The 23,190-nt window shown below is 42.9% G+C and overlaps 1 protein-coding gene across 4 annotated transcripts in view; it reads right to left on the reverse strand.

Annotated features, from left to right (window-relative positions):
* Positions 1–255: 255 nt before the first annotated feature.
* Positions 256–23,190, reverse strand: part of LOC109423718 (uncharacterized) — a 132,907-nt gene continuing 109,972 nt past the window's right edge. For all 4 annotated transcript variants that reach the window (XM_062852082.1, XM_019698704.3, XM_062852081.1 and 1 more), the window contains exons 5-6: positions 19,318–19,513; positions 256–1,917 (exon numbers count right to left, since the gene is read on the reverse strand). In XM_062852082.1, coding sequence (XP_062708066.1) covers positions 1,707–1,917; positions 19,318–19,513 — 407 coding nt within the window. In that variant the 3' untranslated portion in view covers positions 256–1,706. The remainder of the gene's footprint in view (positions 1,918–19,317; positions 19,514–23,190) is intronic.

Below are 23,190 nucleotides of genomic sequence, written 5' to 3' on the forward strand. Positions count from 1 at the left end.
AAAATTTGAGTTAAATCGATAAAGCTTGAAGATTGTATGGGAAATCTTGGCCAAATGTATGCAGAAATCTTAAGTTTACGAATTTTGCCGCTAGGTGGCGCTGTAAGCGTTAAATATTCAAACTTTTTGGTATTTTTCGTAGGTGACTATATGCCAAACAACTTTGTTTGCGGTCTTGCGGTGATCCAACGTCTTTGAAAAAAGTTATTATCTAAAAGTCCATCTTTTTCCGCCCCACCAAATTCATTCTTTGGGATAAAAGTCCCAGTGAAAAAAATATTGTAAGAAAACCAATAACGCCGTGTGACAGATATGACGATCCTCTATGACCAGGACCATGGAAGTCAGGGAAATTTTCTTTTACGAAAAGTTCGTGAACCGACCTAGAATTCAACCTGTCATCACCTTTACAGCCTTTACAACTGAGGATATATGGAACCCTCCCTATTTTAAACCCAAAATCCATCAATCAACACTGTTGCTTGTGGGTGCATTGTTCATCTAACGGTCTCGATTTTTTAAATTTTAATTCCGTACAGAATATGCAATTCTGCATCTGTTGCAATTTCTAATCCAAATCTGCAGCTCCCGATAATAGACTCCTTGCTATCTACCCAAGTAACCACGCTATTGAAGCTGTACGTATTGCATAAATAACGCACATAGTATATTGACATGCATTACTCTATATAAACCATTAAATTTGAAATAAAGTGGGAAGTGGCGCCACTATTGTTGAATTACGATTATACCAGTATAATCGTAAGTCAGCAATAGTGGCAACATTTGCTACTTTAAATCAACTTTAATGGTTAATGTAGGGCAATGTATGCAATTATATGCGCTTTATATATGCATTACGGACAGCTTTAATAGCATGGTTACTTGGGTAACATTTATTATCTGACCAATGGGGTTGTGAGTAAGGTAAAGTTCGTTAACCTGAATCTATTCCATATCTATTAGAGGTGGTTATAAGTGAAACTGTTTGTTTGATTCAACTACTTTTGTAGGATCGAATATTATCGTAAATGCTTGAAGATTGAACTCGGAAGAGATGAAAGCTCTACAACTCAGAGAGGGCATAAATAGGTTCAATATTATTATAACAATATTCAAGTCCAAACCTTTTAGATGTTAACTGTTTTCCAAGATTTCATGCAGTAGTACGCGGAATCAAGAGTTGGCGCTTTTGGCAATTCAAAGTTGGCATTTTTTTCTCACGTTGTCCTTAAAGTTAAAGCAATGCAGCAACCATTAACCAATAAACCTCTAAACACAATTTCATATAACGCATCTTTTGACTATATGTATACCTTCTTTGTATAGCAGTAGTTAACATTGAACGTTGAACGAGATCACAAAATTGTGGTAATCTGTGCCGAGCCGGTGATGAAGTTGCCATCGCCACTGGTAATGCAGGTAATCCGTTCCGGAACGATGTCCTCAAAGTCGTGGCTACTACCGTGAAGCGACTTTTCCCCTCGCCGTTCGCTACCGCTTCGATGGCTGGACGAATAACTAGCCGCCTGGCCGATGGAGTTTCGTTCTTTCGAGGAGCAGCCACCTGCACCTTGCGGGCCACCATGGTGACCATACTGCAGCTGCTGCTGCTGCTGCTGCTGCGGCTGCTGGTGGTGGTAATGGTACGACGACGAGGACGACATAGGATAATTTGGGGGATGCTGATGTCCGCTTCCCGATTGCTATGTGTGAGTCGAATGCGAGTGAGCCACTGATATGGAGGTAGTCATGGCAAATGGGCCTTCCTCCTTACGCCGCTTGTCCAGCGAGTCGTACAGGGGAAACTCACAGCACAAGATGAACTTTAGAGCCCGTGGAACCTCTGAATAGATAGCCGGTGGGATGGGAATCAGCGGAGAGGTGCACGCTTTGTACTTTCGATACTCTAAATCACTGGAAAAATTCAAGAGAAAACACATTAACGATTAGTTCGTTGGAAAAAAAACGGAATAGGGTGAATGACAGCTATAACGAAGTCTAATATTTGGCATAATAATTATATTTATCCCCTGGCGATAAAAGGTTAAAAAACTCGAAGCCGAAATTTGACTTACACTACCCGTCATAAGTACGGACTCACTTGAAAAAGTATTGCAACACTCAGTTGAATATTGCATCACCCCCCAAAAAGTTTAGCATCACCTGAAAACAGCTAAATTTGGGCTGCTTTATCTCGAAATCCTGATAATATACAGGTACAGTCTTCAGCAAAGTTGTTCGGAAGGTCGTTGGCATCATAATGGCAAGCAGTTTGGTTCGCAATTCTGCCGCTAGGTGACGCTAGTGCGCATGAATATCATGAATCAGACCTGAATCAATTGAATGTGAAGTGAATGAGCCTTGAATAAGATTAGAATCGCTTGAACATGAAGTGAATTAGACCTAAATCACTTGAATATGAAGTGAGTCATACCTGAATCACTTGAATATCATGAATATCAAGTGAATTAGATTTGAATCATTTGCATATAAAGTGAATCAGACCTGAATCACTTGATTATGAAGTGAATCAGACCTGAATCACTTGAGTATCATGAATATCTAATGAATCAGATTTGAATCGCTTGAATATAAAGTGAACCAGACCTGAATCACTTGAATATTAAGTGAATTAGACCTGAACTAGGACCTGAACTACTTTCATATGAAATGAATCGGACCTCAATCACTTGAATATCAAGTGAATCAGACCTGAACCACTTGAATTTAAATGACTCAGACCACAATCCATTGATTATGAAGTAAATGGGCCCTGAATCACTTGAATATGAAGTGAATCAGACCTTAATCACTTGAATATCATGAATATCAAGTGAATCAGATTTGAATCGCTTGAATATAAAGTGAATCAGACCTGAATCACTTGAATATGAAGTGAATCAGACCTCAATCACTTGAATATCAAGTGAATCAGACCCGAACCACTTGAATTTAAATGACTCAGACCACAATCCAGGGTAAATGGGCCCTGAATCACTTGCATATGAAGTGAATCAAACCTGAATCACTTGAATATAAACTAAATGAAACCTGAATTACTTGAATATGGAGTGAATCAGACCTGAATCACTTGAATATCATGAATATCAAATGAATCAGATTTGAATCGCTTGAATATAAAGTGCATCAGACCTGAATCACTTGAATATGAAATGAATCGGACCTGAATCACTTGTATTAAAATGACTCAGACCTGAATCATTTGAACATGAAATGAATCAGACCTCGATCACTTGAATATCAAGTGAATCAGACCTGAGCCATTTGAATTTAAATTACTCAGACCATAATCCATTAATTATGAAGTGAATGGGCCCTGAATCACTTGAACATGAAGTGAATCAGACCTGAATCACTTGAACATGAAATGAAGCAGACCTGAACCTTTTGAATATCTAGATAATCAGACTCGAATCACTCGGATTAAAATGACATACACCTGAATAACATGAACATGCTCACTCATCAGGATCACGAGATGCTCATTTTTCCATGCTCACTAGCGTCACTTAGCAGCAGAATTGCTAACCAAACTGTTTATCATTATAATGCCCATGACCATCCGAACAACTTTGCCGAAGACTTGAACTTTCTATCTCATCAGGATCACGAGATAGAACTAGTCAAAAATGTTCATTTTTCCATGCTTACTAGCATCACCTAGCGGCAGAATTGCGAACCAAACTGCTTATCATTATGATGTCCATGACCTTCCGAATAACTTTGTCGAAGACTTGAACTTTCCATCTCATCAGGATCACGAGATAGAACTAATTAAAAATGCTCATTTTTTCATGCGCACTAGCGTCACCTAGCGGCAGAATTGCGAACCAAACTGCTTACCATTGAGATGCCAATGACCTTCCGAACAACATTGCTGATGACTGTACTGCCATTCTACGCTCGATTGTCCCATGTTATATGGGAATCCCATATAACAGTGGTGCTCAGGCTGGAGGATACCGCGGGCCAAATTTGCAACTCGGGACCGACCTGCGCCTGCGGGCCGCATAAAACATCGATGCACAAAACAACAAAAAGGACAATTCTAAAGCATATTTATAAAAATCTGAACTGTTCAATTTAGATTCACAAGTTTGGTCGAGAAAAACGTTTGAGCTTCAAATTGAAATTCAAACAAACAATTTAGAAGTTTTTTGGGGATGAACCTGCCTCGGGCTGAAAATCCCCATAATAAAGAGCCAATAATAATAATTTAGAAGTTGCCCCTAGAATTGCCTTGAAGCCACTTCGAGAACTTGTCAAGCAGCTTTTACAAGAATTTCTTTTGAATCGCTCCAGAAGGTTTTCGAGAATGAAGCTTCTTTTAGTTTTTCAAGAAGACGAACCAGTCAAGGGCTGGATGTCTCTTAAATGAAGACAAGACAATCAATTTTCTCTAGAATTCTCTTGGAACACCTCCAAGAACTCCTCTTAGATTTGCCTTTGGAACTGCCCTGAAGTTACTTCAGGAATTTCTCATTAATCGTTTCCAAGAATTACTCCTAGAATAGCTTCCAGATTTTCCCGAAAAATTTCCAAAAGTTTTTTGAATATTTTAGTAAATTCTTTCCATAAGTCTCTTCTAAAGTTGATGCAATACTTCGTCATTAAATTTCTTCAAAAAATAGATTTTTAACGATTGTTTCCGGAAGTTTCTTCAACACTATCTTCTAAAGTGGCTGCATAAGTTGCTTCAGAACATTTTTCTAGGAGATGCTCCTATAATTTCCATGCAGTATCGCGACAACTTTCTCATTGAGTTTCTTCAGGTTTATTTTCTCCAGGATGATTTGAGTTTCTCCATATACTTCGCTTAGAGTTGCATAAAATTTTTCTCCAATAATGTTTCCTGGAGTTTCTCTAAAAATGTATCCACAAGTTTCTCCATAAGGGCACAGGAGACGCTTTATGAATCTCGCCTGAGATTTTTTTTTCTTTAAGTTCGTTCAGGAGTTTCGCTTGGACAATTCAAATTGGATTCACAAGTTTTGTCTCGAAAAATGTGTGAGTCTTATAATAGAAATTTAAACAAACAGTGAAAATTAAACAATATTGGCAACCAAGTTGAGATTTGTTGAGAATTTTGTCAAAAACTTCGTGCTTTTTTGTTTTTATGTTCTTCCGAAAGGCGAAATGTGAAATATTTGTTTGACTGCGCTTAAAAACTGCAACTAATTTTTAAATGATTCAAGATTACATTTTTAATAAACTTTCATTTGATTCGTACCACTTATAAATAACTTTAAGATGGCTTCGTCACTTAGCTGAAATGCCGAAATATTTCGGAGTTGCGATTTCGAATCTTACCAGAACGGATTATTCTTTTTGTTTATTTATCATTTAATTTGTGTTCAACAGTGTGAAAATTGATCAGCATTTATTTTTTTGAATTCTTAATAAATTTAACAAGTTATTCCAAATAATCGTTCAATAATTTTGATTCGTCTTAAAGTACTCCGCGGACCGCATCTTAAGGCGAGGGCCCGCGGGCCGCAGGATGAGTACCACTGCCATATAACATGGGACAACTATGCGTAGAACGGCAGTGTACCTTTGCATATTTTCAGAAATTTCAGATATAGCAGCACAAATGTAGTTGTTTTGAGGTGATGCCAAACTTTTCAAGGTGATGCAATATTCAACCGAGTGTTGCAATACTTTTTCAAGCGAGTCCGTACTTATAACGGGTAGTGTACACCGTGTCCAATAAGTTCTCATACAAAATACAAATTAAGAAAATATAATTTTATTTCACATTTGTGATTCATATTTTCAAAATGAATGCATGTATGAAAGACCATATAATACTTATTAAATAAAGCATACGGTTTAGAATAACTATATTTTCTATTAGTTTTTATAAGCCTAGCAGTACACTTCCGTTTTCTGAAACCTGTTGTCTCCGGCACGCAAGATAAAAGTTTTTCATTCTACGGTAGCTAAATAGAGTCCATAAAGTTCAATTTTAAGTTTTTATCCCAAGTATTGTACCAAATGAATATACTAAGGATAAAACAATACAATTTTAGTGATGATATGGTAAGAAATTTGCAAGTATGCTCAACTTGGGCTGATTTTCTTGAAAATGTCCGTTATAATTAAGATAAACATCATAAAACTTGCACTTCACCAATACACAGTCTCATATTTTTTTCTCTTATGGTGATAGTTGCTACTAGCAATGGTGATGACAGGAACCTAATTTGTTTCAACTTAAAAGCGTTATGCGTTAAAATAAAACGAAATGCCAATGAAATGACGTGCGTGCCAGCAGAAATGTACTTACGACACATAAGCGATCAGCAGAGGAGGATAAAAGGCAGTTAATTCCAAAACATATGTTGTATTTGAACAGTGTTGGTTGGCCTTTCAATAAATAAATTTACTTTAAAAATCCTAATTACGGATGTGAAATGAATTCAATTTAATTTTGTATGAGAACTTATTGGACACGGTGTATATATTGCCCATGCGGGGCGACAGGGTCTCCAGTTAGCCTAGTTGTTACGGCTATGGATCGCCAATCCGAAGACGGCGGGTTCGATTACACAGCGCAACATTTTTTTGTCTCAAGAGCAAACTTATGTGTCTCCAAAGGATTTTGGGTCGCTGAATCCGAATCCGGGCTCAGATTTGCTCCAACACGTCACAATTTTGAGCTTTACCTCAAGTTATAGGGCAAAATATGCGATTTTGGGTTTTTTTGACCGCCAGCCATTAAGCATGGAAATATTTTTTTCAAGCAATCAAAAGGTTAATTGGTCAATTAGCATCTAAATTAACGACTCATGCAAAATATTTCATTTTACCTAATCAAATTTGATAGATTTAAGCATGAAAACTTGCATGCAACTTTTGGAGGGTGACTTGTATGGGAAATATCGTACCTTACATAAATCGCTTAAAACTATCAAATTCGATTTGGTAAAAAGGAATATTTTGCATGAGTCGTTAATTTAGATGTTAATTGACCAATTAACCTTTTGTTTGCTTGAAAAAAATATTTCCATGCTAAATCGCTTGCAATCAAAAAAGCCCAAAATTGCATATTTTGCCCTATAGATTGAGGTATAGCTTAAAATTGTGACGTGTTGGAGCAAATCTGAGCCCGGATTCGGATTCAGCGGCCCAAAATCTGTCAGAGAGACATAAGTTTGCTCTTGAGACAGATCAAAAGTTAATTTTTGTTACGCTGTGTTACTGTATCGTTCGGGAAAAATTTCTCGAATCCCTGGGCATAGTGTATTATTGTGCTTGACTCACAATTTACAAACTCATACAATGGCAGGCATAGAAATCCGAGCAGAACGGAATACCTTATAAATATCATGCAAAGAACAACCTGTGCTCTAATATCTAAAATTGTTATTAAGATATTATTCTACAAAATGTTATGAGAACATCTCAATAACAATTGAGCATAGTTTGGTATTGATGTGGTTGTTCGCGAGGAAGCCCACCGTGCACACTACCACCAACCTGGTCGATAAAATTGATCAACCTTCTGCACCGGGGATCTACGCAGCTGTCAACGAGGTGAACAAAGATAAAACAACACAAAACAAATAGCTAGACAAACATGGTTTGGAATTTCTATTTTCTTGATTTCTATAATAATTACTGAATTACTAGTTGATTTGAATTAATTTCTATATTTATTATTGGAATTTGTAAGTACACCTAAATAAACATATATAACATTAAATTTACCAAAATTTGTACGACACAGACAAATTAAAATCAACTAAAAGGTTGCGGACAGTGACAGACAAATTACAAGGAAGGATTTAAAACGTAAGTCGTTAAAACACTATTTATTAAATATGTAATAATTAAACAAAATAAATTTACAGCTTAAAGCATTCTCTAAAGCAAAAACGAGTCTACTAAATAGAAGTCCCGAAACTTTTCCCATTGTCGCATCAACCGCAACAAACTTTAAGGTTTTTAACCTCACAAAGTGAGTGCATCAGGACGACTAGAATGTCGGGATCTGATAAATCGACCCGAAGACGCAGCGTCATCCGACAACTGACGGAAGAGGAGAGTTCGGCGACTGGATGTTGTCCCTTGTGCGACCGACCCGAGATGTAGCCGATAAATGGTGCAGTGCGACCTGTGCGAGCGGTGGTTCCACTTCACCTGCGCGAAGGTTGAGGAGAATGTCAAGGATAGAAGTTTTGCATGCGGGAAATGCGCTCTACCATCCGGTCGGGAATCTACACGAACTTCTTCCAGTACTAGTTCGTCGAGGAGACGGTTAGAACTCCTTCGATTGCAGGAGGAAAAGGAGCTCCAAGAGAAGTTATTGATGGAGCAAGCGGAGGAGGAATGCGCTCTGCAAAAGAAGGCACAAGAAGAGGAAAAGGAGAGGAGGAAGAGGATCATGCAGGAAAAGTTGGAGATAGCCAAGCAGTATTTGAATAGGAAGTACGAAGTACTGCAGGAGGAGGAGCGATCGAACGAAGGTATTGTGATTTTACTTCGAAGATGAATTCCAAGGGAATTTGCTTGAGCTGGTTGGGAATCGCCGTTAAATTTCAAGGAGCGTTTCAATGCGTTCTTGTAAAACTATAGACTTTTATGTTAATGCTCTTATTACGTTAAACGACCTCTAGACTGATTCTCTGTAAAATAATATACGTAACACGCATTGAAAAGTTTAATGCTGAACTTTTGAACTAGAATTTTCCATATTTTTTATAACAAAAACTTTTTATCTCGACGAATTCTTCTGAAAACACATTGGAGCACCCCACCGACTATGCTCCTCCATCCTTACCATCATCAGCTGGCAGCATCGTCAGCATGAGCAGCAAAAAAGAAATGTCAGATTGAATCAAAACAAACCACACCAACCGAGAGAGAGAACCTCACGCACGTGTTGCTCCTACGTTAAATATGTCAAAGAGATGTGTCAGTTTGGTTGTTGTCTCGCTCTACATTCGAACGACGATTCCAACGGCGATTCCAAAAACGACGGTTCTGATTCGTCGTGTTCAGTTAGCAAATCCACGTACAATAGGAGTCGGAAAAGTCTCTCCAGCACTCGGAGCAAACTCAGCGACGTTCAAAAATGGGTCGAGAACCACGGTATGGCCATGGCAACCGGATCCAGGATGAGTCAAGTCCCCACCGGCACCACACCAATCCACAATGGTCGGAAAAAGATAAAGTTCGGCCAAAACTCTTTTTATGTGTTTAATCGAAGTTATAGGTTGTTTAGATATGGTGTATAGTGTTTTTAGTGTTTAAAAAGGGGTATTCAAAAATTACGTAATTTCAATAATTTCAAAAACGGTGAAAATCAGTGAACCCCATATTTTTTGCGTTTTTTGTTAGAAAATCAATTCGGATTTAAATAAATGATCATCTTTCGATCAAATCCAATCAAGTTTGTTCAAAACGTGTGAAAAATGAGGAAAGATAAATTTTATTTAAGTAAAAAATGGAAAAATATCGTAAAATATATAAAAAAACATGACTTTTTTAAATACCTCTAATTTGAAAAACTGCAAATTTCTGCAAAATATTTAAACGTTTTTAGGCAGCTCTAAGCATGATGTTTAAGATGTACTATTCGAAATTGCGGCGACACGTGACGACACGAACCGTTTTTTAACTTAAAAATTCTCAAAATTTCTAAGGTACAATATATGAAAATTTGAAAAGTTTTGTGACATATTAATTTTGCACCATATGTGCATTCAAACAGTCCAATAACAAGCTTTCATATGCTGGATAACTTAAAACATATATTCCATTCTCAAAATATTATTATTTTACTTTTTTCGAATATTTCATTTTTCAATTTTATGACTTAGGCCACTTTGGCAGGGAAAATGTCATTGAAATACAAAAGCTGGTATTCTTTTAATTAAGAATCATAAAAGTACAGTACATTAACTTTGTTATAAGGTGAAATAAAGTTTAAAATTATCAATTTCGTTTTTTGAGAGTTTTGGCCGCCCCTTTGTATGGAGCCCGACCAATGTGCAATCACCGAAGCTGGCCCCAGGGATGAATCTGCTAGACTTCCGTGTGGCGGGACATTTCAAAGCACTGCTGCTCAACCCGATGTTCCTAAAGAGCCTGTTGCAGTTACTGGCGCGTACGATCAAAGCAATATTGCCTCGTGGGGAATTCTGGTACCTCGCGCGGTCCAAAATCCTGAAAATTCGGTCCCGGCTCCACCACCCCCACCTCCTACTACTTCTAGCACTCCTGTCTATATGAGGCAGGGTTCGCGCACCTTCGCTTTTCTCGCCGCAGCCGATATATCTTTGCCCACGTCTGCGCAGCAAGTTGGACCACTGATGTATTCAATGGAGATATCGCCACCTCCCAGCGGCGACAAGTCTAGGGCTGTCTTAGAACGGGAAGTTCGAGAGCTGAAGCAGCAATTGGCCAGCATTCAACAGACGTCGTCTAGTCAGCGCCATCCGTTTCCCACTCCGAGTAGCAGCAGTACGTCGGATGCAGTAACTACTAGCATAAGTATCATGACAGGTGCAGGTATGTTAAACGCGCAAGCTCCGTTACCAACGGTTAGAGAACTAAGTAGGCAGGCACACAATCCTATTAGTTATCCGGTAAGGAATCAGGCTCAGAATGTTAGCATTGCTCAGGGGTTTGTAAGAAATTGTAACACAATGAACACTGTTGTGAGCTCTAACTCGTTGCCTCACCGAGGCTCGATAGTTTCGTCAAGTGCTGGGCTATGGGATCCTAACTACACCGGTAGCTGTTTCTACCCGGTAGTTTCCGCCAGTCATTTATCGCGACAGTACGAACCAAGTGCCGCGCATCCTCCTGTTCGGCATTCGTCTTTCCCGTTTGGTGTTCCCACCGGGCATTCGTCGGGGCAATACGCACAAAGTCAGCCGAATCCTCGCAATCAATATTCGACATTTCCGCTTAATGCTCCCTCCTACCCGTTCGTCGCGAGTGTATCGAGTGTTCCAAATCCGATCGTTACGCCGCTACCGTCAAGCAGAGTCGCTCATGATCTTCCAGTCTCATCGTGTGGACCGAGTTCACAGCAAATCGCTGCAAGACACGTGGTGCCCAAGGAGCTACCAGAGTTTGCCGGCGACCCCATAGACTGGCCGCTGTTCGTGAGTAGCTACAACAACTCAACGCGTATGTGTGGATATACCGATGACGAGAACCTCATGCGTCTTCAGCGGTGCCTCAAAGGGAATGCGAAGGAAGCAGTTCGGGGACATCTTTACCATCCGTCATCAGTGCCACAGGTAATGGCGACCTTGGAAACACTCTACGGTCGCCCTGAATTGATAGTGAAGTGCCTGATGAATAAAGTGTATTCAACGCCGGTGCCGAAAGCGGACAAGCTGGAGAGCCTCATCAGCTTCGGACTCGTCGTTCAGAACCTTTGTAGCCAGCTGCAGTCCATGGGCATGGACGCCCATCTTTCAAACCCTTCGCTACTCCAGGAGTTGGTGGACAAGTTGCCGGCCAATATCAAGCTGGACTGGGCCTTGTACCAACGACAGATTCCAGTAGCAGATTTGCGGGCGTTTGGCGCGTACATGACAACAATTCTGTCTGCGGCCAGCAACGTCACACTTTACGCAGAGCCAGTGCGAAAGCAGGAGAAGTTCAAGGGTAAAGAGAAGGGTTTTGTGAACGCGCATACGACGGAGCCGGAACGAAAAGTCCTGCGGGACGTCAAGACGGAAGATGCTGGTGCTAGTACCGTTCGCCAACCGAAGCCGTGTCTACTGTGCAAGAAGGACGGACACAAAGTGCGCGAGTGCAATAGTTTCAAGAGCTTGTCCCTGGAGAATCGTTGGAAGACGGCCCAGCAGCTAAGCCTCTGCCGCTGTTGCCTGATTCCTCACGGTAAGTGGCCGTGCAAGGCTACGGTGTGTGGTGTAAGCAACTGTGAAGCACGCCATCACAAGCTACTGCACCCGGGAAACCCTCAGGCGCCGACTATCGAAGCAGTGTCTTCAGCGAGAAGCCAGGTCACACCCACAACATCAGCGACAGTGAACGTTCATCGTCAACTTCCGTGTCCGGTGCTATTCCGGATTCTTCCAGTTACTCTTCACGGGAAAAACAAGTCAGTCACCACGTTGGCATTCCTCGACGACGGATCTTCCTACACACTAATGGAAAAAGAGTTGGCTGATGAACTGGGCGTTGAAGGTGAAGCCGAACCCCTGTGTTTGCAGTGGACCAGCAGTATCAAACGAACCGAAAAGGATTCACAGAACGTACAGTTGGAAATCTCGGCGGCTGGCAACAGTCAAAAGCACACACTGGAATACGTGCGGTCGGTCGAAAGCTTGGATCTTCCCCCGCAGTCTTTGCAGTACGAAGAGATGGCGCGCAGATACGATTACCTCAAAGGTCTACCCGTAGACAGTTATCCTATCGCTGCACCCCGTATTTTGATTGGTGTGGACAACGCTTAATTGCTGCTGACGCTGAAGAAGCGAGAAGGGAAGTACTTCGAACCAGTTGCAGCAAAAACAAGGCTTGGTTGGACCATCTACGGGAAAGCAGAAGGACTTTCGAGTACACCAGAACATCGTCTTCTCCACATCTGCGCTCGCTCTTCCGACGAACAGTTACATGACGCAGTGAAAAACTTCTTTTCCATCGAAAACGTTGGCGTGGCGCTTGTTCCACAAATCGAAACCGAAGAAGATCGGCGATCGCGTGAGATTCTCGAGAAAACAACTATTCGGACATCATCCGGGCGCTTCCAAACAGGACTGCTCTGGAAGTTTGACTGCGTTGAATTTCCTCAAAGCCGATTCATGGCTGAAAAGCGACTGTCTTGTCTGGAACGGAGTTTGAGCAAGAAACCGGAGCTGTACGCAAACGTCCGACAGCAGATCCTCGATTATCAATCGAAGGGCTACGCCCATAAGCTTACAAATGAAGAAGCCATCCTCAGTGACCCTAGAAGAGTCTGGTACTTGCCGTTAGGTGTGGTTCAGAACCCGAACAAGCCTGGAAAAGTCCGGGTTGTGTGGGACGCAGTGGCAACTACCGGTGGCGTATCACTAAACTCCATGCTACTGAAGGGGCCGGATCTACTCACATCGCTACCATCCGTACTATTCCGTTTCCACCAGCGAGAGGTGGCCATTACGGGTGACATAAAAGAAATGTTCCATCAGATCCTGATTCGGCCGGAGGATCGACAAGCTCAGCGGTTTCTGTGGCGGGACAGTGCAACGGAACCAGTGCAGGAATACGTGATGGATGTTGCAACGTTTGGGTCAACATGTTCGCCATGCTCTGCCCAATACGTAAAAAACAGAAATGCCGAAGAATGGAAGCAGGTATACCCGGACGCGGCCGTGGCTATCGTGGAGAATACCTACGTAGATGACTACGCGAACAGTTCAGATACGGTTGAGGAAGCAGTTCGTATAGCGCTCGAGGTGAAGGAGATACACGCAAGTGCTGGTTTCGAGATTCGGAATTGGCTTTCAAGCTCCAAACAAGTTCTTCGACGGGTCGGGGAAGAAACAACGCAAATCTCAAAGTGCTTCATTGCAGAGAAGTCCACCGGTTCAGAACGGGTGCTTGGAATGGCGTGGCTACCAGAACCCGACGAATTCACGTTTGCTCTTAAGCTTCGTGATGAAGTTGTTCAACTGTTGGCGGAAGGATTCATTCCGACAAAGCGTCAAGTGCTAAGAGTGGTCATGAGCATCTTTGATCCTCTCGGGCTTGTTGCAGCGTTTGTAGTGCACGGAAAATGCTTGATCCAGGACATTTGGAGAGCGAAAGTGAACTGGGACGAGCAAATTCCAGAAGAATTGGTCATCAAGTGGCGGCGTTGGGTGGAGGTGCTGCAAAACCTTAACCAGGTGAAGATTCCACGCTGCTATTTTCCTGGATACGATCACTGCAGTTTGAAACGCTTGGAACTTCACGTGTTCGTAGATGCAAGTGAGGCCGCGTATGCATGCGCCGCTTATTTCCGGATTGTCGACCGAGGACAGGTACGCTGCGCGCTGGTGTTGGCCAAAACAAAAGTGGCACCTCTAAGGCCAATGTCGGTGCCTCGTTTGGAACTGCAAGCCGCAGTTATCGGTGTCCGACTAATGAAATCGGTGCAGGAAAACCATACATTACCGATAAGCCGTCGCGTAATCTGGGGCGACTCTAAAACATTTCAATCGTGGCTTCGATCGGATCAGCGGAAGTACCGACAATTCGTGGCGTTCAGGGTCAGCGAGATTCTGAGGGAGACGAGCCTGGAAGAATGGAAATGGGTTCCAACACGACGCAACGTAGCAGATGAAGCCACCAAGTGGGGCAAAGGGCCGAGCTTTCAACCAGACAGTCGATGGTTTACAGGACCTGAATTCCTTTACGAGGATGAATCTAGATGGCCAGAACAGGAATACTCGCCGCCGGATATCCAGGAAGAAATGCGACCAGTCCACGCCCACCACCGTCCATCTTCGAATCCAGTGCTCAAATACCAGCGGTTCTCCAAGTATCAACGACTTCTACGGACGGTAGGGTATGTACTGCGCTTCATTGATCGTTGTCGTCGAAAGCCTGCAACCGATTCTTCCGATACTGGAGTACTGTCGAGAGAGGAGCTGTTGAAGGCGGAACTCGTGCTGTGGCGGTTGGTGCAGAACGAAGAATATGCCGAAGAAGTGTCGACGATTCGCAAGAACAAGGAACGACCGCCAGGAGAAGTTAAAAGGTTGACGAAAAGTAGCCCGTTACGCAAGCTGACGGTTTTTCTCGACGATAACGGAGTTCTGCGTATCGAAGGGCGGATTGAGGCAGCAAAATTTGTTCCATACGAACCCAAGTATCCCGTGGTGCTCCCAAAACAACACTACGTTACTCGACTGCTCGTCGATCACTTTCACCGACGGTACGCACATGGTTACGGAGAAACGGTGATCAACGAGCTTCGACAGATCTTCCATATTCCTGGTTTGAGAACTCTTGTCCGACAGATTGCCAATCGTTGCTCATGGTGTACCGTGTATCGTGCAGCTCCCCGGTCCCCGCGAATGGCACCTCTTCCAGCTGCGAGAGTGACCCCGTACGTCCGGCCATTCACATTTATTGGCATCGACTACTGTGGGCCTTTCCTGATTCGCATCGGTAGAAACAACGTGAAGAGATGGGTGGTACTCATCACTTGCCTAACTGTACGAGCCGTTCATCTAGAGATTGCCTGCAGCTTGTCCAGTGAGTCATGCAAGATGGCTATTAGACGGTTTATCGCCAGGAGAGGAGCTCCGCAGGAGATCTACAGTGACCAGGGCACAAATTTTGTTGGAGCAAGCAAAGAGTTACGGGAGGAAATAGCTGCGATGCGTTGGGCAGAACCTTCACCAACCGTGACACTCAGTGGCGTTTCAACCCCCCGGCCGCCCCCCATGGGTGGAGTGTGGGAACGCATGGTGCGAACCGTGAAAGTTTCGCTGCAGACGCTCCAGACCAGTAGGACACCAGATGAGGAGACGTTCCACACCCTTCTGACTGAAGTGGAAGGTATAATCAACTCGCGACCGCTGACATTTGTTCCGTTAGGATCAGAGGAAGAAGAAGCTCTTACACCTAACCACTTCCTGATGCTTAGTTCTAACGGTGTAGTTCAGCCACCACAGGAACCGGTGACGGATAGCGGACGAGCACTCAGAGCTAACTGGGATCAGATACGAAGTATGTTGGACCAGTTCTGGACGAAATGGATAAAGGGCTACCTGCCCACGATCTGTCGCCGCTCCAAGTGGTTCGACGATATCAAGCCAGTACAAGTAGGAGATTTAGTGGTGGTGATTGACGAAGGTAGCTGTGCTTGATGTGGCTGTAGGTGGTATAGCTGAGCCTGAGGCAGGACAGCAGCAATACGGATCGGGGAATGTGCGCGAGGAAGCCCACCGTGCACACTACCACCAACCTGGTCGATAAAATTGATCAACCTTCTGCACCGGGGATCAACGCAGCTGTCAACGAGGTGAACAAAGATAAAACAACACAAAACAAATAGCTAAACAAACGTGGTTTGGAATTTCTATTTTCTTGATTTCTATAATAATTACTGAATTACTAGTTGATTTGAATTAATTTCTATATTTATTATTGGAATTTGTAAGTACACCTAAATAAACATATATAACATTAAATTTACCAAAATTTGTACGACACAGACAAATTAAAATCAACTAAAAGGTTGCGGACAGTGACAGACAAATTAAAAGGAAGGACTAAAAACGTAAGTCGTTAAAACACTATTTATTAAATATGTAATAATTAAAGAAAATTAATTTACAGCTTAAAGCATTCTCTAAAGCAAAAACGGGTCTGCTAAATAGGAGTCCCGAAACTTTTCCCATTGTCGCATCAACCGCAACAGTGGTATTTGATGATTTAGCAATGATACAACTGAAGAACACGTTTTGCTAATACATCATAGAGCTATCGAACAAACGCCCAATTTAATAACAAAACATGTTACTGCTTTGTTATTCAAAACCTTTTGGATAACAAATACAGCACTGAAAATTTTAGGTATGCATTCGTTATTGAAATAACAAGACTTGTTATTTTCTAGGTGTTATTAATACAAAAACTATGGTATTCGTTTTTTGTTATTTTGCCTCTAATGTCCACCTAATGCAAGGCACATCGAGGAATGATAGTATTTAAGATCAATATCTTGATATGTTTATTAGTTGCTATTCTTTTCTGCTCGGTATTCGACTTCAAACGAACACAATAAATCATGTTGTAGGTACCTACCAATATAGGGTGACAATGGGTATTATCGGCAGGTTTGTTCTCTTCGTCATGGGGGGTTTTTGTCAGCCAATTTGCCTGAAACTTGGCCATATAATTCAGCCTAGTTGGGAAGGATTTGAGACCAACTCTGAGTTCAATAGGTTTCAAAAAACCCCCAAAGACGAAGAGAACAAAACGGCCGAGAATAGGTAATTTCCCCTATTATTTTTTTTTTTTTTTTTGCTAGGTTTCTAGCTGCACTCTGAATAGAGTTGAAACCTCTACACTAGACCCGAAGATAGAAAAGAGTACGTAATCTTTCAGAAGCAGTTTGCCAGCCGTACGCGGAAAATGATATCCATTAAGACACTGTTGCAACTGACTCAGAAAGTTACGGTAGAAGATTGGAAAGTTTTCAATTGGTCAGTCAGTCAGGATTTGCCTATGTAGTGTTATGGTCACACGGTTTGTGTTTGTTTCCTTGTTTGATTTTGTGGTATGGTTAAATATGTATTTCTCCTCGTTAAGTCAGTTGTTGTATGTTTGTTTTTTTTTTCATCGAATCAATCGAACCCTGTATGTTAAAATATAGTCGATCTTGTGTCAAATTGTTTTCTTGATTTCGCTAATCGTTTTCTACTTGTGTTCATCTCTTGTGCCCTTAAATTGTCATCGGTCCAAAATCCACAGAAACATGTAACTGAACTTCTGAACATCTAAGAGATAATTAAAAATAATTCGTTCAATTGTCCTATCCGTCCTACATAGATGAACCATGTCATTTTCTCAAGCGTAGCCTAGAAATGTCAACCCAAGTAACACACTTGTCACCGAAGAGTCACGGCGGCGCAGGTTTTTGTTGCGCAGAAGTCACTATGACTTACTTCTTACAAATAAACACTTACTTGCTAGAAGTAAGTCACAGTAACTTCTGTGCAACAAAAACCTGCGCCGCCGTGACTCTTCGGTGACAAGTGTGTTACTTGGGAACCTAGTCATACACAAGTAACGTTGTTCAGTTAATATGAAGCAGTCAGTTTTTGTCCAACATGTCACGTCGAACGCATTGACGTCAACAATGCGTTTAAGTGTTCGCACGTTAGCTTCGAATCTATCAGCACAATTAAGTGCTGCAAATCTCCTTTCCACTATTGATTCTTCAGTTGATTTTAATTGCTTTATTTAAAGAAAATATGATCAACTAACATTGTAAAAATTCGAAAAAGCGACTATGACATTAATAAATTACTAATCAAAATCAACCGAGAAACGTGGGAAATAGAGCCCAAACAACATTTTGAAGTCAGCTGGCTGTAAAAGGTTCCAAAGCCTGTCACAAATCCTATAATACTTTTATTAGGATTTGTAACGATCATCAAAACCTTCTCTAATCCAACCGACTTGGAACTATTGCTTGGGAATAGACTCTACTGAGCCCCGGCGGTTCCTCCTGTTTATCGAGCATGTCTGATGCGTATGATCAGTAGTATAGGACAATTATCAAATTCTCGCTCCAGTTGACTTTTTTGATTCCTTTTAGGTCCCATATCGACTGTGCAAAATTTCAGCGCAATCGGTGAAACTATAATTTAGCGCAAGCGGTTCAAAGTTTTCATAGGATTTGCTATGGGAAAAGTTGCACTTTCAAATAAAAATTCCCAGAGGTCGCCCCTTGTCTCCTTAATTCCTTAAAAGTTATTGATTTATTACCGATTAGTGATCCAACGAACGGCTTTTTGTTTTGTTTTATCAGCAGCACTGCTGCTGCCGTTGTAGCATGGGGTGGCGGGAGGCATCACCACCCCCAGAAACAGCAGCAGCCAAGGCAGCAGATACAGTGCTGCTAATAAAACAAAACAAAACGCCGTTCGTTGGATCACTAATCGGTAATAAATCAATAACTTTTTCCACAAGCATCCAATCGTTTTGCGGTCTTCGAAGGAAAGTTTCATAAATGATTTTTCTACAAGAAGCGTTGATCGATTTGAATTAAGGAGACAAGGGGCGACCTCTGGGATTTTTTATTTGAAAGTGCAACTTTTCCCATAGTAAATCCTATGAAAACTTTGAACCGCTTGCGCTAAATAATAGTTTCACCGATTGCGCTGAAATTTTGTACAGTTCATATGGGACCTAAATGGGATCTAAAAAGTCGACTGGAGCGAGGATTTATTTTTTCCATACAAGCGAGTCCCATACTAATGATCAGCCATACTCCATCTGCAGCAGCCGGTTCGTGATGAACCGTTGGAGGCGCATTAAAGTGTTAAAAAGGTGATATGTTTCACTAAAGAACACTACATTACAATAATCAAAATGAAACTCCTTCACTTTAATACCGTCAACCCCTGCGAACTTGGCCAGGGAATAGGTAATTTCCCCTATTATTGTACAAAAATTGGAGTTTCGGACAACAATAGGTCAAGATAGTGTCAAACACGAAGTTATTCTAATGGATGAAATTTTTTTCTAAAATAAATTATCTTTTTTCGGCAGCCCATTAATTGCAATCAAACCATATAATCAACTAATAAGTAAACTCACTCTCGGTACTTTTCGTCCGCCGATCGTTCTCGCACCGGGATCCCCGACAGGAACAGGATGATGAGGGTCGTGAATATTGGCGACATAATTGCCACCCACTCGATGCCATCGATAACGTTCAGCGAGATGACGAAGATTCCCCACCAAATAACAATCTCACCGAAATAGTTGGGATGCCTCGACATTCGCCACAGTCCTGCGGGAAACGAAACCGAACGGAGAGTAAAGAAAGAGAAAGTGTTAGATGAGGATACGATAAGATGCAGCGTAGACAGGATTCTTTCTCCTCCTTCAACCGAGTCGTATTTGGTAATCAAATTTATGAATAAATCATTGATCCAGGGATACGTGGGAAGCGCTAGCAATACAACTGAAAAGCATATCATAAAAATTCAATAAACATTATATGTTCGCGGTTATTTGCAACCTTGTGGGTAGGTTGCGTGTATTCAGATTCAGTCATTTGAAATGGATTGAGGAGTGAATGGATTAAAGGAAATGTGTAGCTTTTATTTACGTCTACAGAACTTTGTGGTTTTAACAGAATCGATTTTGAAGTTTAGGAAGTTTCACGCTTTAACACTTATATGTACATATCGATATATGCTAAAGCTTTGTTTCAATCAAATTCCGTCATATTAATTCAGCCTCATCCATCGTGTTTTTTATTTATTTACGTTTGAAATGCTAAAAAATATGTTTTCCTTCGCATTACATCTTTTTTCGTCAATCATTGTCATCGTTTCATTGTTGCCAATGTCAGCCATTAATCCGCCCTCGTTCTATCAAGCAAACATCAGGACTCGGCGCATCTCATTTCCGCTTTTCTTATCATAATGTTTGCTTTTTCCAGTTGCCTGCCCAGTCAATGGCTGTAGTAGCCGGTGGGGGTTCTCGAAAGTTTATTCGATGCAGCCCACACGAAATTCGCTTTAATTTTGTTGGAGTTATTGACAATCTCGAAATTCGCCAATTGGGGCACACCCTCTCTACTTTAACGGACTTTTTTAAGGACAGACTTGTTGGAATCCCAATATGGCCGCCACAATGGCCGACTTTGGACCCACTCCTACCAGCGCACCTGAGCTTCTTATTTTGAGCTTGTTACGAGTGAGCAAGAACAGAATAATAAAATGCATTGTTGTTTGAAACTTGCTTTTTGAGATTTGTGCGTCTGAAGTTTTGATGCACTGTTGAACCGGGATTTCAAGACGTTTGTCCTTAAGTCCGCCACTGGTAGCTGAACCAAAGCTACTTGTGTCCCTGCCGGCCCCTTCCGTAGCCTAACGGCTGCGGCGGCCATCTGTACTTCGCACTTTTGCCGCCGTGCCGTGGCGAGCTCTTCCACTTCGGTGACCTTGTCTAGGTTTTTCACCGTCATAGTCGCCTCTGTCGCCCTCACCTATACCCCATTCGCCAAGGACATCTTTCAACAAAGTCTTGTAGGTGTCACCCTTCGGGTCTTTATCACGCTTCAGCTCCAGAATCATCTCGCCCGTACGAATACGTCTGATACTGTGCACGTCGGCTCCCAGATTTACGAGCTTGGCGTCGCTTCGCATCGCCTTCCAGCCGTCCAAGTGCTTCGACTGTTCGGTCCTGATGACAAGCGTCGCCATTCTCACGCTTGGCACCCACTCTTTTAAGCCTTGGTTTGACGTCCTTAACTTCCTCGACCAGCGGTTTTAACTTCTTCTTCTTCCGCTCGACCTTCGTCCAAGGGGGATCCTCCCCTTGGTTCGCCCTACTCTGTGGTTGCTGAGGGCCTAACTACTATCGCAACCCCTTGTTCCCATCCTTCCGGAATGGGTCAGCCTTTCGGAGTTAGTATCCTTCTAGCCTTGCGAGCACCGCCAGACAGAACTTCACCTGGCGGCTGCTTCACCCGCTTCTGCGAGTGCTTATCATGAGCAGTCGCATTCACCACACCTTTTGGACTACCTGCGAAGGCGAAGGCCTCCGTCTGGGTAGACTTCGTAACCTTTACGTTCCGACGCTGCTGCAGTCTTCACGAGTCTCACGTGATCCTGCTTGGCATCGTCCATCGACATACGAAGGGCCGTTTTCAGGTCCTTACTAATGTTGAACTTCATGGACGCAAAGTCGATGATCTTGACAAGCTGCTGCTCGGCCACCTCGGTTGCGGGCAGCCCTTCTCTTTTTTTTTGGTTGATAGCCCTCAACAACCACGCTCCGTCCAGTATCTCCACCGGCTGGTTTGGCGGATCATGGATCGGAGCTTCCACACTAGAGCTGAGTACGCAGCTTTCCGTTCCTGTTTTCTCGCTTCTCTTCAAGGCAGCACGGGACGACGTGTAATTTTTCCTATCTTCCTTCTCTTTCTAACAATTTGCCTCACGATTTTGAAAATGCAAATATCTATTTCCACTGCACTGACGTAGCTGAAACTTTAGTCGATTATGCACCGCAAGTGAGCAAATGAACGATCAAATTTCTAGCCAATTATCTGAAGTAGAAGTTGAGATTTGCATCTTACTAACAACAGAGCAATGGCGGACGATTCAACCACCGTCCCGTCCGGCCTTAACAGAGACCTAACCAACCCACTTCTTGCGAAGGGCTTTTACTCGCCACCAGGTCTGCAAAATATCAGTGTCAATGCCTGTTTTTCAGCCGAAAATGAATGGCTGCGGTGGTCGTTCTCAGTTCCTCGCTGTGAGAACTGGCAGAGCCCATCGTGCTCTCTGCGCTCCACGCCTTCTTGTGCCAACCGGATCAGTTGCAAACACCAGCTTTGCAGGGTTGTTGTCCGGCATTCTTGCAACATGCCCTGCCCACCGAATCCTTCCGGCTTTGGCCACCTTCTGGATGCTGGGTTCGCCGTAAAGTGCAGCGTGCTCGTGGTTCATCCTTCTCCGCCACACACCGTTCTCTTGCACACCGTCGAAGATCGTCCTTAGCACGCGTCGCTCAAAAACTCCGAGTGCTTGCAGGTCCTCCTCGAGCATGGTCCATGTCTGGCGTCCGTAGAGGACCACCAGTCTTATCAGCGCTTTGTACATGGTGCATTTGGTGCGTGAGTGAATCTTCTTCGACCGCAGTTTCTTATGGAGCCCGTAGTAGGACCGACTTCGGCTGATGATGCGCCTCCGAATTTCACGGCTCACGTTGTTGTCAGCCGTCAGTAAGGATCCGAGGTAGACGAATTCCTCCACCACCTCGAAAGTATCCCCGTCTATCGTAACATTACTACCCAGACGGATCCGGTCGTGTTCGGTTCCGCCTGCCACCATGTACTTTTTTTTTTTGGGACATTCATCACCAGTCCGACCTTTACTGCTTCGCGTTTCAGGCGGGTGTACAGCTCTGCCACCGTTCCAAATGTTCTAGCGATAATGTCCATGTCGTCCGCGAAGCACACGAATTGACCGGATTTTGTGAAAATCGTCCCCCGGCTGTTGAGCCCGGCTCGTCGCATCACACCTTCCAGAGCGACGTTGAAGAGTAGGCATGAGAGTCCGTCACCTTGTCGCAGTCCCCGGCGAGATTCGAATGAACTGGATAGTTCACCCGAAACCCTTACGCAGTTTTGCACACCGTCCATCGTTGCTTTAATCAGTCTAGTCAGCTACCCAGGAAAGCCGTTTTCGTCCATGATTCTCCATAGCTCTGCGTGGTCAATACTGTCGTATGCCGGTTTGAAGTCAATGAACAGGTGATGCGTTGGGACCTGGTATTCAGGGCATTTCTGGAGGATTTGCCGTACGGTAAAGATCTGGTCCGTTGTCGACCGGCCGTCGATGAAGCCGGCTTGATAATTTCCTACGAACTCATTCGTTTTAGGTGACACACGACGGAAGATGATCTGGGATGCACTTTGTAGGCAGCATTCAAAATAGTGATCGCCCTGAA

Source organism: Aedes albopictus, chromosome 2 (genome assembly GCF_035046485.1).
Source record: "Aedes albopictus strain Foshan chromosome 2, AalbF5, whole genome shotgun sequence".
In the NCBI taxonomy this organism is placed as follows: Eukaryota; Metazoa; Arthropoda; class Insecta; order Diptera; family Culicidae; genus Aedes; species Aedes albopictus.